Source organism: Nilaparvata lugens, chromosome 10 (genome assembly GCF_014356525.2).
Source record: "Nilaparvata lugens isolate BPH chromosome 10, ASM1435652v1, whole genome shotgun sequence".
Lineage (NCBI taxonomy): Eukaryota > Metazoa > Arthropoda > Insecta > Hemiptera > Delphacidae > Nilaparvata > Nilaparvata lugens.
The window spans coordinates 38,869,792-38,888,013 of NC_052513.1; the positions used below are offsets into that span (position 1 = coordinate 38,869,792).

The 18,222-nt window shown below is 34.5% G+C and overlaps 1 protein-coding gene across 2 annotated transcripts in view; it reads right to left on the minus strand.

The window, feature by feature from the left end:
* The window catches only part of LOC111045682 (probable cytosolic iron-sulfur protein assembly protein Ciao1), a 27,134-nt gene continuing 8,912 nt past the window's right edge, over positions 1-18,222 (minus strand). The window contains exons 1-7 of one of the 2 annotated variants that reach the window (XM_022331132.2): positions 17,564-17,808; positions 15,752-16,046; positions 14,134-14,245; positions 12,022-12,199; positions 11,349-11,457; positions 8,379-8,517; positions 1-2,109 (exon numbers count right to left, since the gene is read on the minus strand). In XM_022331132.2, coding sequence (XP_022186824.2) covers positions 1,841-2,109; positions 8,379-8,517; positions 11,349-11,457; positions 12,022-12,199; positions 14,134-14,245; positions 15,752-16,036 — 1,092 coding nt within the window. In that variant the 5' untranslated portion in view covers positions 16,037-16,046; positions 17,564-17,808 and the 3' untranslated portion in view covers positions 1-1,840. Of the gene's footprint in view, positions 2,110-8,378; positions 8,518-11,348; positions 11,458-12,021; positions 12,200-14,133; positions 14,246-15,751; positions 16,047-17,563; positions 17,809-18,222 lie in introns of those variants that run through there. The other variant, XM_022331131.2, reaches the window with a different exon arrangement.

Genomic DNA, 18,222 nt, shown 5'->3' on the forward strand with positions numbered 1-18,222 from the left:
TTATTAATCTCACATATTTATTTTTTTAAAACGCTTCATCTTTTTTATTAGTGTACAATATTTTTTTAATACAATGTTCCCAAGCAATTCCAATATTACTTTGAGTATTTAAAGTTGGCTTTCAATCAGTTCTCAAACAAATTCAACAGATTAGTATAGTGATATTCACTGGAATTGTCAGCATTGTGATACCTCAGCTCATAATTTCAACAATGCTGTCATATCAATTGTTCTCATCATATATCAACGGCCAATACATACAGAGTTGGTGTGAATTATGGAAATGACTTGATATTACCATAGAGAAAAGATAGCATAAAGGTAGGCGCACACAGATCATCATCGGACGGACGGCACGCATCGGACGGATCGGACGATTAGATTTGATGCATCGTATAGGTATGCGCACTCCAATTGAAAACAATGCATCAAATCTAATCGTCCGATGTGTGCCGTCCGTCCGATGACGATCTGTGTGCGCCTACCTTAAGAAGATATCCCATGGTATAGGTCGTTTATGCTCCGAACTTCAAGCCGATTTCTTGGTAACTCATGCAGATTACTGTCGATTATTACTGTGTTGTTGGGTTGAAAGTATAAGAACGGCACAGACTGAGAGACTACCAGCGTCACATAGCTTCTACTACTAGAACTATCGGCTTCAGTTGCTAGTGAAATTTGGAACAAAAACGCCCTATACCATGGTTATCTTCTTATGCTATCTTTTCTCTACGGTAGCACCATAAATGATACAGTATCAACACAATATGATACAGTTTCATCTCAACTCGATACACAGGACCAAAATTGGATACAAAACGTCCAAACTTTGAATGAATTCTAAAAACTATGGGATGTATTCTTATGCTATTTTTTCTCGATGACCATTACTGACAGTTTGCACTTTATGCTATCTTTTCTCTACGGTATCACCATAAATGATACAGTATCACCACAAAATGATACAGTTTCAACTCAATATGATACAGTATCATCTCAAATTGATATACAACACCAAAATTTGATACAAAACTTCCAAACTTTGAATGAATTCTAAAAACCATGGGATGTATTCTTATGCTATTTTTTCTCGATGACCATTACTGACAGTTTGCACTTTATGCTATCTTTTCTCTACGGTATCACCATAAATGATACAGAATCACCACAAAATGATACAGTTTCAACACAATATGATACAGTATCATCTCAAATTGATATACAACACCAAAATTTGATACAAAACTTCCAAACTTTGAATGAATTCTAAAAACCATGGGATGTATTCTTATGCTATTTTTTCTCGATGACCATTACTGACAGTTTGCACTTTATGCTATCTTTTCTCTACGGTATCACCATAAATGATACAGAATCACCACAAAATGATACAGTTTCAACACAATATGATACAGTATCATCTCAAATTGATATACAACACCAAAATTTGATACAAAACTTCCAAAATTTGAATAAATTCTACAAATCAAGGGATATATTCTTATATTTTCTCTATAATATTACTGACATTATGTACTTTGAGGGCCGTTCGCACAGTGACAGTTTAAACTAAATTTCATTTTAAACTGGATTAAAACCCTATCAAGTACCGTCCGTTATTATGTGATTCATTTTGAGTTTAAGCCAACAGCTGATTAATGTGATTAACAAATTAATGTGTATTTAACAAATAATTATGTGTATTTAACAATTAATGTGTATTTAACAAATACAGTTTAAACTTTGACTGTGCAAACGGCCCTAACAGTCATTCAATATATTGTTTGGAAGTGAATTCAGATTTTACAGTCATTCAATTTCCTATTTAGAAGTCTTGGTTTCAGACAACTTGTATAGGATCACAATCGGCCTGAGAGACATGAATTTTGACTTTGCCTTGGAGACGTTCGGTGAGCTCATCTTGGAAATACGTGAGAAATCCACGTTCGCTGTCAGAGTGCGTGGTCATGAGCACGGATGCGTGATTGTGCGTGGCTGCTAGCACATCGTGATGCTGCATTTCTCCCGTGACGTACAGGTCGGCTTTCACACCTGATAATGGTTTCGCTCCCGAGCCGGGAACCACCGCTATGCTGCTGATCTGAGTCTCTGAAACAATTCACAAAAACAATAATCAATAATTATTTCATCTATTTATTTGTATATTCGTTCATTTATTTGTCCCTTTATTCATTCATTAGTTCGTTCGTTTTTCAACCTGGCCTATAGTCAGGTTTACGTTATAATAGCAGTGGAGAAAGATAGGAGAACAACGTTGCCGATCCTCTGCCTTCTCTGGTAGCTGATACAGGTTGATTGAACCTATTATATTAAGCGAGCAATTTCTGTATATCTGTTTATATTTTTATATTCTTATATCTTTATATTTTTATATTTATATATCTGGTTATTTATGTTCAACGAATCTCGAAAACGGCTCTAAAGATTTTCAGGAAATCTGGAACATAGTAGGCTTATGATATAAAAATTCGATTGCACTAGGTCTCATCACTGGGAAGACTCGCTGAAGGACATGAAAAGGATAATTCATCCTTGGAAAAACAGATGATAATTTCGTCGTCTGTCGATAACAGAAGAAGCGTGTGCCTGTGTGGGAGATCAGCTGTGTAATCAATAAGCTTACTGTATTTCGCGAGAAATCTAGAAATGTTAATTGACTCGATCAAAATACTGATTTGTTGACATGAGATGGTATATCATATATCAAGTTAATCATTATTTTACAGTTCAAAGTGATTAGTGAGTGTTATTCAATTTGGTTTGTAAACTCAAATTAGAACGTTTATGTTTTCAAATATTTGGACTGAAAATTTGACCTGAATTCAAGTGTATGGACATAACCTACTTTTTGGAATATTTATAGTGTATAAATCAAAATTCGGGGAAGACAGTTTGGGCTGTGCCTGTTAGTCCTTCCCCAATCATTTTGAAGAATTATTGTGTTCTGTTTATCAATAAATAACGAGTGAAGCTCGGTGCCCCTATATTGTAATATTAACTGTTCATTCTCGTTACAATAATCAAATATATTTTATTAAGCAAGAAATTATATTTTCCAATAATTTCATAATGAATTATCATGATTAAGATGAAATATTTTGTTAATTATTATTTCTACATTGTTAAAAGACGATCTGGCAACAGAGCAAAGCGAGAAGAGATAGCGCTATACGCTTTGTTGAGTGATAGACAAGGATAGCAATACCATTGCTAATCAAACACTGCCATTATAACGTGGACCTCACTATAAATACATTCATAGAATGACGTTTCCACAGATATGTAGGCCTACATTGACGTTCTCATAAGTGGATCCCCATTTACATTGAATCAATATGAGGTCCACGTTATGATTTATAATGTCCTAAATTATTTATCTTGTATGGTGTCACAAAGTGAATTTTTGTGACGGATGGAGAGCCGTCGTCCAGCGTAATTTAGCGAATTTATTCTATTTTAGAATTAGAATAGGGTCGACTGCCGGATATATTTTGTTAGATTTGCAGTTGTGTACATGCACATCATCACCATCGCCGTCAACCCCTTTAAATCATCAGCAGCGGATTCATCTAACAGATATTTCCAGATCTTGTTTACCACTCTGAGCGGCTACCGAGTCGGGTTGGTATCGCTCTTCATGAAATTTCTGGAATAGAAATATTGTTTACCGGCCTGAATAGTGTAGCAATTACTATCATTGTCATCATTTGCTGCACCCTTAGCATCAGGAGCAGCTGAGTCAAAACCCCGTCACATGACCAGTGGCGTGATCGTCTTTTCAGACTCTCATTGGTCAGGAAGCTCTTTCCCCCGGCCTCCTAATTTTCAGCGACCCGGTGCAGCTTCAAGAAGACTGGGAGAAAGCAGTAGTTCGGTGAACGGGTTTGTGTACGGCTGCGTTCCGAGCGGCGCTCCTAATAGTGGTGTACTAGAGGGTTAATATTCTATTCTGTGTTTTAGTGAATGGAATATTGTATTTCGAATTGCCGACTGTATTTGAAGATAGAACTTCCTGGGGGATTTTCTTTCTTGTTGGTTATTTTTCCTAAATTCGTATCACTGGGGGTGAACGAATTCCTTGGTTTTGAAACCTGTAAGGGATCTCAAGTTGTGTTACAAATAGTTGAGTGGGGAATTTAGCTAGGCTCTTATAGCAGATTATTTTTGAGTACTTAATTTATAAGTCTCGACTCTGTCGCTTCACGACGTTTTTAATTATAATACGGGAAGTGAGGATCGGTTCGCTATTCTCCGTATCAGTATCCACGTCGATTCAGGTAATTGTATGTCAGGACTGGTAGTCCGTATATTTTTCCTTCTCTGTAGTAAGGTGGCCTTTAGTTTAAAGAGTAATTTTTCTCCATTGAGTTTTTATTCTTGTAGGGAAATCCCTGTCCTTTTTAAGAATAGTTTTACTCAATTAATTTTTATTCTTGTGGGAAAATCCCTGTTCCTTTTGAGAAAAGTTTTCTCGATTAATTTTTATCCTTGTAGAGAGATTATTATCATTTATGGTAAATTTTCCTTGCTTAGTTTTCATACTATAGAGTGGCCCTGTATTTTAAATTCGCTTAGCAGTTTCTGACTTGCTGCAATTCCAAGTAGGAAATTCCAATCATTTCCTAGAGAACTCAGGTACAGCTTGAGTTCGTCCTTGTCGAAGTTGGTAGACTGCGACGTCCTTTCTCTTTCTTTCTCTTCACTTTCCCTATTCTAAAATCCTTCTAGCTCTCAGGTACAGCTTGAGGACTTCCTCGCCGAAGTTTCTAGACTGCGGCATCCTTTCTCTTTCTTTCTCTTATTCTTCCTGTGTTAAAATCCTTCCTGATCTCAGTTCCAGATTCGAGATCGTCCTAGTCGCGGGTTTTCAGACCCGCGAATCCTTTCTAAAATTCTTAGAAACCTGTCTTCTTTAATAGCAAATATTATTTGCTGGTTTTACCTGTGGAAAATTCACGAATTTTCCCGTGATCTCAGTTGCAAATTAGAGATCGATCTTGTGGTAGTCCTTAGACTGGCAATTACTTGGAAAAGTCTATTGAAATCTTTTCCTGAATTAGGAGTCTCTGACTCGATATTTTCCTTGTGGAAAATCCTGGAAAAATCCTTTCCTACCCTGACAACGACAGACTGTTGTCTTCCCGATATTATTCTACAGACTGTGTCTGTGAAAAATCTTTTCTATCCTCTCATAATAGTCGACATACTGACTATTAATTTAAAAGCGTTTCGGACGATTGAGAGCGATTCCCATACCCTTAAGGGCAGTCACACCTGATAATGGTTTCGCTCCCGAGCCGGGAACCACCGCTATGCTGCTGATCTGAGTCTCTGAAACAATTCACAAAAACAATAATCAATAATTATTTTATCTATTTATTTGTCTATTCGTTCATTTATTTGTCCCTTTATTCATTCATTAGTTCGTTCGTTTTTCAACCTGGCCTATAGTCAGGTTTACGTTATAATAGCAGTGGAGAAAGATAGGAGAACAACGTTGCCGATCCTCTGCCTTCTCTGGTAGCTGATACAGGTTGATTGAACCTATTATATTAAGAGAGCAATTTCTGTATATCTGTTTATATTTTTATATTCTTATATCTTTATATTTTTATATTTATATATCTGGTTATTTATGTTCAACGAATCTCGAAAACGGCTCTAACGATTTTCAGGAAATCTGGAACATAGTAGGCTTATGATATAAAAATTCGATTGCACTAGGTCTCATCTCTGGGAAGACTCGCTGAAGGACATGAAAAGGATAATTCATCCTTGGAAAAACATATGATAATTTCGTCGTCTGTCGATAACAGAAGAAGCGTGTGCCTGTGTGGGAGATCAGCTGTGTAATCAATAAGCTTACCGTATCTCGCGAGAAATCTAGAAATGTTAATTGACTCGATCAAAATAATCTGATTTGTTGACATGAGATGGTATATCATAATATTCAAAGTTAATCATTATTTTACAGTTCAAAGTGATTAGTGAGTGTTATTTTGTTATTCAATTTGGTTTGTAAACAATCTAAATTAGAACGTTAATGTTTTCAAATATTTGGACTGAAAATTTGACCTGAATTCAAGTTTATGGGACATAACCTACTTTTTGGAATATTTATAGTGTATAAATCAGAATTCGGGGAAGAAGCAGTTTTGGGCTGTGCCTGTTAGTCCTTCCCCAATCATTTTGAAGAATTATTGTGTTCTGTTTATCAATAAATAACGAGCGAAGCTCGGTGCCCCTATATTGTAATATTAACTGTTACACTGTTAATGTTAACTGTTAACATTCTCGTTAAAAAAATCAAATATATTTTATTAAGCAAGAAATTATATTTTCCAATAATTTCATAATGAATTATCATGATTAAGATGAAATATTTTGTTAATTATTATTTCTACATTGTTAAAAGACGATCTGGCAACAGAGCAAAGCGAGAAAGAGATAGCGCTATCCGCTTTGTTGAGTGATAGACAAGGATAGCAATACCATTGCTGATCGAACACTGCCATTATAACGTGGACCTCACTATAAAATACATTCATAGAATGACGTTTCCACAGATATGTAGGCCTACATTGACGTTCTAATAAGTGGATCCCCATTTACATTGAAATCAATAGTAAGGTCCACTTTATGATATAATTATAATGTCTTAAATTGTATTTATCTTGTATATCTGACAGGATCAACTCATATCCTGCTGTATGGAGAACCGCATTGCATTGTATTCGCCGCATACAACTTGGGATTCTGTGCCTGATGGTATACATAATTGATATTAATACATAATTAATTTTAATTAATTAATTAAAATTACTTTACATACTATTTAATTTCTACATGATTAAGTAATATTAGATTTTTATTATTTACTTTGTTCTGATTCTTATATCTGAATAGTTTTTTTTAATACTAATATTTTATTCTCCTCCGCTTACTTAAACTTTTCGTGTAAGCCAACTTGTGCCAACTCGTGGCTGGAGCTCAAGGCTTCTTTTTACAGTCACGCCAAAAACTATTGTAATTTAATTATTATTTTATTTGTAGAAATAGACTATTTCTTATATTTGGCAATAAATTCATTATTAATTATTATTCGTTTATAATAACTTGCGTAAGCTAAATTATCTATTCTTATACTAATATTTCATTCACTTATTCTTACTGAAACTTTTCGTATACTGTATTTGTGCTTATATTTTTTATAACTTGAATAAGTTGCATGAAATGTATTGCTGTAGTGAATCTTCCATTTTACTTACATTGTCAATTTGAATGTGAATAGTAGTAGACTGATTTGGGCGTAATGCTTGCAGTATTCCTTGTTCTTGTTATAAATTAATAAATAAGTAGATAAATAAATAAATACATAAATAAATGAATCTATATATACATATATAAAATATGAATGTCTGTTTGTTTGTTTGTTTGTTCCCTATAGACTTGAAAACTACTTGACAGAACGGCATGAAACTTTGGGAATATGTTGTATGAATAAAGGGGATGGTTTCTGACCAGAAATTTTAATGGGGGGGCTAATAATAATTATTTATTGATCCATTTTACAGACCTATGTTTTCGAAACTTTCGGCCGAGCGGCTACCGAAGAACGGAAAGATGATCATGATTCAAGATCATATTGTGATAATATGATTTATCTTCTAAAGTTACCAGCTGTAATAAGCACGTCATGGAAAATGTTGGGAAAAATTATTCACCTCATGAAAGAGTGTTGTTCATATTGCATTCATTAATTACTGAAGAATGACAGAATAATTTACAATTTTTTGAATTTAGCTTAGCTTATATTCATCCTGAAATGGAAGATGGGAAGAATATGAAATTCTGTGTAATTCATCGTACATCGCATATTTCCTGGACCATCTATTCACAATCAACAACTATGAAAGCATTAAATTCATATCTGAAACACTGATTTAAGTTACCTATTTTTTTTAATTAACACTTTACTGATAGATATTACTACCAATTGATTGAGAAGAATATGTTTTCGGAATAATAAATGCTGCATGACTAAGCACATAGGAAGTCCGTATTGTGATGTACATGAAAATATTGATTGTCAGATAAAAATTTCAAGATTCACCAAATAAAGTCAAGTGTGACATGATAAACATTTAAGTTTTGGCGGTACGAAGTTCGCCGGGTAAGCTAGTAAATAAATAAATAAATAGATAGATTCACACAGATTATCTTCTTCATCTGTCCCAATATGTCTGCTTACATATGTTCAATTATTTTTCTCTGCTAACGTCAATGTGCTGCTGTGTGCCTACACCTTAAAATCATGGTTTATGAATAAAATTTATTCCATTTTCAATAATATTCACCTTTAGTAGCTCCCACAGCATAAGCTATCCTAGCATGCTTCACTTCAAGATGAGCTTTCATCATGTCGATGGCTGCCTCAATTGTGATTGGTTGTTTAAGTTCAACCAGCCTTCCCCCTCCCGTACCTGGCTCTGGTAACTGAAATCAATTAATCAATCAATCATCAACTGTATTCAACATAAACACACAATAAAAATTGAAATGTGCCAAACATTCAAGTTATTTAAAGTCATGAGATTTTTCATTTCATTTAATGGTCACAAATCATATCTATTTAATATAATTGGAAAAGGACAACAGGCAGAGACCTTCTCAAATTAATTCTATTATATTAAACAAGCAAATTCTGTATTTATATAAATATTTATTTATATGATTATATGATTACATGATTATATGGTTATTGTTGTCCAACGGATCTCGAAAACGGCTCAAACAATTTTCACGAAATTTGGAACATAGTAGGTTTATGATATAAAAATTCGATCGCACTAGGTCTCATCCCTGGGAAAACTCGCTGAAGGACATGAAAAGGATAATAATTATTCATCCTTGAAAAACAGATGATAATTTCGATGTCTGTCGATAACAGAAGATGCGAATGCATGTGTGGGAGAGAGACAGAATTATGTTCAGCTGTTGAATCAATCAGCTCATCTCACGAGAAATATTATATAGAAATTATAATCGACTTGATCAAAATAATCTGATTTGTTGACATGGCATGGTAAATCATTCCAAATTAGAGTATATCATATTCAAAGTTAATCATTATTTCACAATTTTAAGTGATTAGTGAGTGTTATTTTGATATTCAATTTGGTTTGTAAACCATCTAAATTAGAAATTTTCTGCTTTAAAATGTTTTGACTGAAAATTGGACCTGAATTCAAGTGTATGAAACATAACCTACTTTGTGGACTACCGTATTTATAGTGTATAAGTCGAAATTCGGGGAAGAAACAGTTTTGGTCTGTGCCTGTTGATCCTTCCCCAATCATTTTAAAGAATAGTGTTCTGTTTATCAATAAATAAATAACGAGCGAAGCTCGGTGCCCCGATATTAATAATGATGAATAAAAGTTTTTCAAATAATGAGCGCATAACATTCAAGTTTTTTTAAAGTAATGAAAATTACGGTATTTATTTCATTTAATAATGACAAATCATATTTTCCCCATATGATTGGGAAAGGACAACAGGCTGATAACTCTCTCGAATAATGAATAAAAGTACCCAAAAAATTAGGATACTTTCTACTTTTCTGAAATATGCAAATTATAGCAAGTTACTCATGCTCACTTACTTTACTCTAAATAATATAATAGAATTATGTTTTAATTATTATTAAATAATATAATAGAATTATGTTTTAATTATTATTAAATAATATAATAGAATTGATTTATAATATAATCGGAGGGACTTGGGCTTTCAGATGACTAAATATCAGCGTTGTCAAATTGGGCAGAATTGCGCTATTTACATGCCAGCACATGTTTTACAGACAATGTATTAATAGTATATTTCGCACCTAGGGCTGAAAATGAGACTTTTCCGGCTCGAAATCGGATTTCAAGTCCGAGGCCGTAGGCCGAGGACTAGAAAAGATTGAGAGCCGGAAAAACATTTTTGCCACACTATTTTTCGCCACACAGAAAAATAAACAATATATATATGAGAATAATTGTTCATTAAGCACTTCCGAAAGCAAAAGTGGAAGTTGATGGCTCTAGCAAATCTGAGGTAATCCGAATATCAGGAAATTGTCCAAGTATTTTTATATAACTTAAAAGATTATGTTCAATTATGTGGGAGGTTGAGTTTATTCTTTTTTTTCTTTCAAATGACAATAAGATGATATTATTATAAATGTTTTAATTATTGAATAATAAACACAAATAATGAAAAGTTTTTTGATCAGCTGTCTTAGCACACTTGAAATTTGGCCAATCTGAATGTCAACATCAACAATGCTTGTTGTCATCGACTTGGGAAGTTTAGGTTAGAAGTTCTATCCTACTCTAAAAATCGAATTTGAATAGTTTATAATATATATTTTATCTGCATTCATTCATCCAAATAAAATGATAGTATATTATTGCAGAATACTTCATTCAATTCTAGAAGCATAAACTGATTCCGTTTTATAAATTATTTGTAAAAACGTTCAGCATCATGGATATTGCCCAAGTAGTTCCAAAATTATTCACCATGTTTTGTGATAATCGAAGTACTTTGAGGTTTGAGGTTAGATTCTATTATACTTTGAAAATTGAATTTGAATAGTTTATAATATCTTATTTGTATTTCATTCATCCAAATAAAATGATAGTATCTTATTGCGAAATACTTTATTCAATTCTAGAAGCATAAACTGATTCCGTTTCATAAACTATTTTGTAAACACGTTCACATCAAATCAGAATCAGCTGACTTCAAGGTTATTTTACAGCCCTAGGGCCTTAAAAATTTTACCGGCCTGGTCAGAAAACAATCATTTTCGGCCTCCATATGACGCACGTAAACCAGCTCATTACATCCAAGTGGGGCGAAAAATTATTTACGTAAGTAATAAAATAATAAACCTTACTCTGGATCACTTTCTGACAGACTTATTTCCGGTTGCACAACAACCGGTCAAATTTTAACCGTGATTAATTCCACGAGAACCAATCAAAGAAGCCGTCTTTTCAAAAACGCCTTCTCTGATTGGTTCTCGTGAAACTAATCACGGTTGAAATTTGACCGGCTGTTGTGCAACCGAGCCTGAGATTTGTAGAAAAATCTACATGAATGACGTTTGGCATGACGTTATGGTTCACAAATGAAATGTTACTACAAAATTGTTAAATCTAAATTGTCTAAATTGTTACTACACAAAAATGTAGCCTAAACATTCAATAGTATTTTTTTCATGATATTATACGATATATTATAGGGTTTGATAAAATTTGGTAGGGTTTTACCGGCACTAAGTTGTAGACTTCACATGAACCATCATATAGAGTAGATGCGTAGCTACGAAGGTCCAACAAGGAGCTCTTGGCACATGTTCCTGAAAAGATCCTCATTGATCTGAAACTTAACAAGTGAGTGATTTATTATCTGAAAACTGTAAAAATGTATAAATTACATAGTTTAACAATTATAATACACTCTAAATTTCATGAACAATCTATAAAAAAGTGGGTTACAGAGTATCCCACGAAAGGTGTAGCAGCCGGAGATCATATATTCTACATTAAATTTGCAACGAATAATGTCCAATTTTCTTATATCGACCTTAGTTTTCAAGATGTATAGATTTTTCGATATTATTGAGAAACGTCGATAACTAGAAATTATCAGACGAAATCTAGTTCTAAGCATGTTGTTGGAAAGAGGAAGAAATTCCTAATAAGAGTCATGTAATTTGACCCTTTGTTTTTGAACTTTTTATGAGAGTTCGAACTGTTCGAAATTCGACTTTCAACTTGAAGAATGCACTTTTTCAACCTTTGAGCGCTCATAAAAGTTCAAAAAAGTCAAACAAAGGAACAAATTATTGGAAATTTCTCCCTCTTTCCAACCACATTCTTGTGGGAACCAGAGTTCCCACTTCTGAAAGACTTTCCAGTAGTTTGATAGTTTGATACTCACCCATCTGAATCGAAATTAGTGATTTTAAGCCCAATTTTTTGAAGACTATCGTCAATCTTGGATTCCTCTCCACAAGAAAAACCAGAACAAGAAACTCTCACAGAAAACTTGTGGTCTGCTGGTTTAGCGAAAGATGTATGAGGCTCCAGTACACTCACGGATTTGAATGATGATTTATCTGTAACAATCCACGATTGAAGTTTGGTTACAAACAGCCTCAACATTTTCTCATTTTATGAAAATTGTCATTTTTACGAATTTTACATTTTTCAACTATTTTACTAACTTATTTTTCTAAAGTAAAATAAAAGTATAGGGCCGGTTTCCGAGCTCGGGATTTACCTAAGTTCCAGACTTCAACAGCTGCAGTCAGAAAATTGGCATCCCGAAACGGAGCGTAGTCGTAGTTTTCATGATAATCTTTATTTTCTCATTGCTATAATTGGAAACTTTTTCCTTGACGGAATGAAACATTCCTAAATAATTCAAAATAGCTGAAACTTTAACTATTTTTTCTTCATTTCATTTTGTGTTCGTTTTTCAAAATTTAATTTAAACGTGGACTACGATCGTTTCGGAAAGCCAATTTTCTGATACCAGCTTTTTAAAGTCTAGAACTTAGCTAAATCCCGAGCTCGGAAACCGGCCCTTGGAGCCTTTTGTCAACCTTTTTGGCAGAAAACCGCATGTGAGTTTCTAAGAAATATAAGATTTATTTCTAATTATGCTTATTATTAAAATGATGGCCTCTGTGGCTGATATTAGTTTCAAACCCGCCATTTTTTATACATAACGAGTATCATAGAGTCACGAAATCAAACATCATAATAAATTATTTTCATAATTTGTGTTACACGACTCCGAAGCGGTCAATCGATGATGGTTGGAAATAAAATTGAAAAAAAAAATTAAGCAGGACAATAATTGATCGAAGAGATCTCAAATGAATAACTAGTAAAATCAAACAAACCTGAAGATACTATATTAACCATAGGTAATAGAATGTTCTCAGTAGAAATGATTATTATACATGGTGATAATAACCATCACTATGATCTTATATTCCATTAAAGTTTTTCAATGAAAATACTTTAAAATTATATTAATCTAATTGGAAATCTCTCCCTCTTTCCGAACATATCCTTAGAATTGGATTTGACTTATAGTTATCTAGTTATTGACGCAAAAATATAGAAGAATCTATTTATCTTGAAAACTTAGGTCGATGTAGAAAAATGTTTTCTACAACTGCGCGTAAAGAAAGAATTTACATAGTCTATTCTCCTCGTAAAACAGCTTATTTCTGAGGAGAATCTACTTTTTCGCTCGCTAACCATCCGCGCATGCGCAGTAGATTTTCTTTACGCTTGCTGATCATACGCGCATAAGCAGAAGAGTTTCTTTACGCTCGCTAATCAGCTGATGATAAGCAGCTCGCCAAAAGACAAACGACTCTCGGTCAGATCTTAACCTAAAAAGTCGGTATGTGGTTAAAGTCAATATTGGGTGGGTGTCCAAATATTCACTTCCAAAGGATATTCAAGCTTCAAAAAAGAGCAATCCGCTACCTGGCTGGTCTTGGGTTTAATGATTCGTGTAGGGAGGCTTTTGTGGACTTGAATATACTTACGCTACCGATTCTACAGCCATGATGGATATCAGTGTAGACGAATTATTATAAACTCCACCAGATAAAAGTGATTTAACAGGTTTGTGCAGTTGTAGAAAAAATGTTGTATGTAATTCGCGCGTAATGCTTCTTTATAGCTCTTGCAAAACTATCACGCTCCGCTTCGCGTCGCGTGATAACTGTTTTGCGTGAGCGATAAAGTCGCGCATTACGCTCTTTATTCATAAATAGCTATTACTGGTCATTCTTTGTTGAAAATCTAAAGTATAATCTATGATCTTTGGGTGTTACACCTGTCTTGGGACATCCTGTATATTTTTTTCGTGAGAAACCTTATCTATGTCTTAGTATATCTTGCCCTCCTAGACAATTTAAGACAAGAAAGAGAAGAAATTTTGAAAAAAGAGAATGAAAATATTTCATTTTGGGTTTTATATTTTCATATTTTTTAATGATGATTTGGATTTTAAAATGATGATTACCTCCAAAAGCGCTAGCCAACCAGTCAGTTACTCCATCAGGCACAGAATCCCAAGTGGTATGCGGCGAATACAATGCAATGCGGTTCTCCATACAGCAGGATATGAGTTGATCCTGTCAGATATACAAGATAAATACAATTTAAGACATTAAAGAACAATATATATTATACTACCCGTCAGGCTCGCTTCGCTCGCCATATCCGTCTAGCCAGGGGGCTCCGCCCCCTGGACCCCCGACTGGATCGTCCAAGGATGAGATCAGCAGGCTCGCTTCGCTCGCCTGCATTTTTCATTTGATCATTTTTATCATTATGTTAGGACGATCCAATCGGGGGTCCAGACTAAACGTCTGGCTAAACGGATATGGCGAGCGAAGCGAGCCTGACGACTAGTAGTATAATATTCCCAGGAATAGCTCTGATTGAAGTAGCAGTGCCCAATCAATTTTTCCGCAATAAATGCATTTCAATCTTTAACTTGGTGCCAACCTAACAAAGTCAACTCAACTTAATGCCAACCTGACAAAATTATTAATTTATTTACCAGTTGACAACTGTTTCGAAGAGGTACTCTCTCTAGATTATATTTCTATATTAACATAATTATGGTATGGACATTTTTCAATTATAATTAAGAGAATAAGAAGAATATACATGCTAAAAGACGAACTTTAAACCCTTAAAAATCACCCTTGGAGTTAAAATATTGCGAAAAGATTTCTTAGTGCGCCTCTAAAGAGCCAACTGAACATACCTACCAAATTTGAACGTTTTTGGTCCGGTAGATTTTTACTTTTTAGTTATGCGATTGAGTGAGTCAGTGAGTGAGTGAGTGAGTGAGTGAGTGCCATTTCGGTTTTATATATATAGACTAGTAGGTAACCCGTACTCCGGAAGGGTTCAAATAAAAGCTGAAAACTATCACCTAATAGAAGGCAGTGGCAAGGCTGAGAATCAGCAACGTTTCACTGCCATAATAACGTGGACTTCACTATTGATTTCAATGCAAATAAGGATCAACTTGTGAGAACGTCAATGTAGACCTACAGTGTTAGTGTTATCGATTCTCTGCCTTGCCACTGCCTTCTATAGAGGATAGCTGATACCGGTATATCTGATGTAATATTAACTGTTCGTTCTAGTTAAAATATCAATTATATTTCATTCGTCAAGAAAACACATTTTTCACTTATTTAATAATTAATTTTCATAATAAAGTTCAAAATTGTAGTTAAACATTGTTAAAAACGATCTGGCAACGTTGCAGAGCTATAAAAGGGTAGCGCTATCTGCTTTGTAGAATGATAAACAAGTATAGCAACACCAAAGTTAATCAAATACTGCCATTATAACGTGGACCTCACTATAGCAAGATGATATAAAGTTGATACGTAGATGATAGACAAGGATAGCAACACAAATCTTAATCAAATACTACCATTATAACGTGGACCTCACTATAGGAAGATGATACAAAGTTGATACGTAGATGATACAAGGATGATAGACAAGGATAGCAACACAAATGTTAATCAAATACTGTCATTTCAACGTGGAACTCACTATAGTGTAGTACATGTATATTTTCTGGCTGAAATCATTGAAACACTGAATCATACCTGCCAATTCTTGTTAGTGATTCGTTTCTTGCCGCTGAATATCGGCGGATGGTAGGCGATGATCATGTCTATTTTCTTGTAGAGGCACTCCTGCATGACGGGCCGTGTGAGGTCGTTGGTTAGCAAGATGGCGGACACGGGTCGGGCCGTGTATGGCTCCAGCAGAAGGCCGACATTGTCCCAGGGCTCAGCAAGCGACAGAGGCGCGAAAGCGGTCAGCTGATCGACCACCTGCTGTAGTGGCACACCTGTCGGCTGCTGGGTTTCACACTTTTCGCCGCTCATGTTGGCTGACCTGCGACAAAAAATATTAAAAGATGATTATTTAAAGATGATAATATTAATATCGAGTGACCTGGCTGGCTCAGGTCTGGTGTCAGAGTTTTCAGGTCGCAACTGATCAATTTCAGGGCCTCTGACATGACCTAACGACTGCTTTTTCGGCAGCCGGGACCGACAAAGGTGTCCTTATCTTTATTTAAAGATCAAATCAAATCAAATTTATTGCCTTACAAAAAATGTTCACAAATATATACAGATTACAAAATGTAATATTTTAGATTAAGAAGTATAATTTTTAACATAATAATATACTAATTTGGCGAAACCAGCTAAACCACTGTTTGAGTGCCGGTGACGAGTACCAAAACAGAAAACGATACTATTACTTCCAATAGAAAAACTTTGATTCAACAAGGTAAGCTAAACTATAATAATTATAACTATACAATTCAATCAAGGTGAAAGTGGTTCGCTTCGCTCGCCATATCCGTCTAGCCAGGAGGCTCCGCCCCCTGAACCCCCGACTGGATCGTCCAAGAATGAGATCAGCAGGTTCGCTTCGCTCGCCTGCATTCTTATCATATGTTAGGACGATCCAGTCGGGGGTCCAGACTAAACGTCTGGCTAAACGGATATGGCGAGCGAAGCGAGCCTGACGGCTAGTAATATAATATTCCCAGGAATAGCTCTGATTGAAGTAGCTGTGCCCAATCAATTTTTCCGCGATAAATGTATTTCAATCTTCAACTTGGTGCCAACCTAACAAAGTCAACTCAACTTAATGCCAACCTGACAAAATTATTAATTTATTTACCAGTTAACAACTGTTTCAAAGAGGTACTCTCTCTAGATTATAGTTCTATATTAACATATGGTATGGACATTTTTCAATAAATTATAATTAAGAGAATAAGAAGAATATACATGCTAAAAGACGAACTTTAAACCCTTAAAAACCACCCTTAGAAAACCACCCTTGGCTCTAAAGGGCCAACTGAACATACCTACCAAATTTTAACGTTTTTGATCCGGTAGAATTTTAGTTCTGCGAGTGAGTGAGTGAGTGAGTCAGTCAGTCAGTGAATGAGTGCCATTTCGCACTCATATATATATATATATATATATATATATATATATATATAATATATATATATATATTATATATATATATATATAAGTTTATGGCAATACTAGAGAAAAAAATCAAATTTTGATAATAATAAAGATGAATATTGAAATATGATTATTCATTTTTGACTAAAGATTATTATTTATCTATTACAAACTGTATCTTGAACTAGCAGGTAACCTGTGCTTTGCACTGGGGAAATTTTGTGTTGTAAAATGCAATCCCCTCATGTCCAGGAAACATGAAAAATAGTATAATTATTACTTACGACATATAAAATCCCAGAGGCTACAATGGATTGGGCACCTAGATATTATTTATCTATATTTAGCTGATCTGCCTGTAATAATACGTAGTTTGATTTGTTCTCTAATATTTTCAATTAAATTAATTTTACTTACGTTCGAAGTTGTTAAGTGCTGTTTTACGAAAAATATGAAATAGGGTTTTCCTAGGGAAAACTGAAACAGTTTCGGTTGCCGTATGATTTTCTTTTCGTGAACGATTTGTTAACTTGTCTAGATTTTAACCTCACTCTTTGTGCCGGATGAACATTATTGCATTAACGGTATAGTGACGTGAATTTTGTTACAATCTTGTGCATGTTTGATGAACAACGTCTACATCTGAGCGTGTTGTGATCATATTGCCGGCAAGCAGTCAAGATTCAACAATAAACTTGGTGCGATAAGATAAAAATTAAAGTTTAGCCTCCTATCGGCGCTAGAGCGTTTGATTATCACCTGTTGACATTATCGTTTGTTTACACCGGTATCCTAGCAACGATCTAAGCGCAATTTTTGAATTTCAAAATGAATGAACGCTTAGTGACCCAAATTAGACGCGAAAAAGTTAATAGTGACGAACAGAGATTGGAACTCAGTGATTTAAAAAACGAACTGTGCAACGACTTGGTGATTGATTTCGCTATAAATATAAGAAGTTCACTTGCGAGTATTGCAGATATATCAACGGAAAATGCTGTCGCCGACGTAATACCGCATATTATTGAAGTGCTAAATAAGTTGGACAATGTAATTTCAGACAATAGTGACCTAAG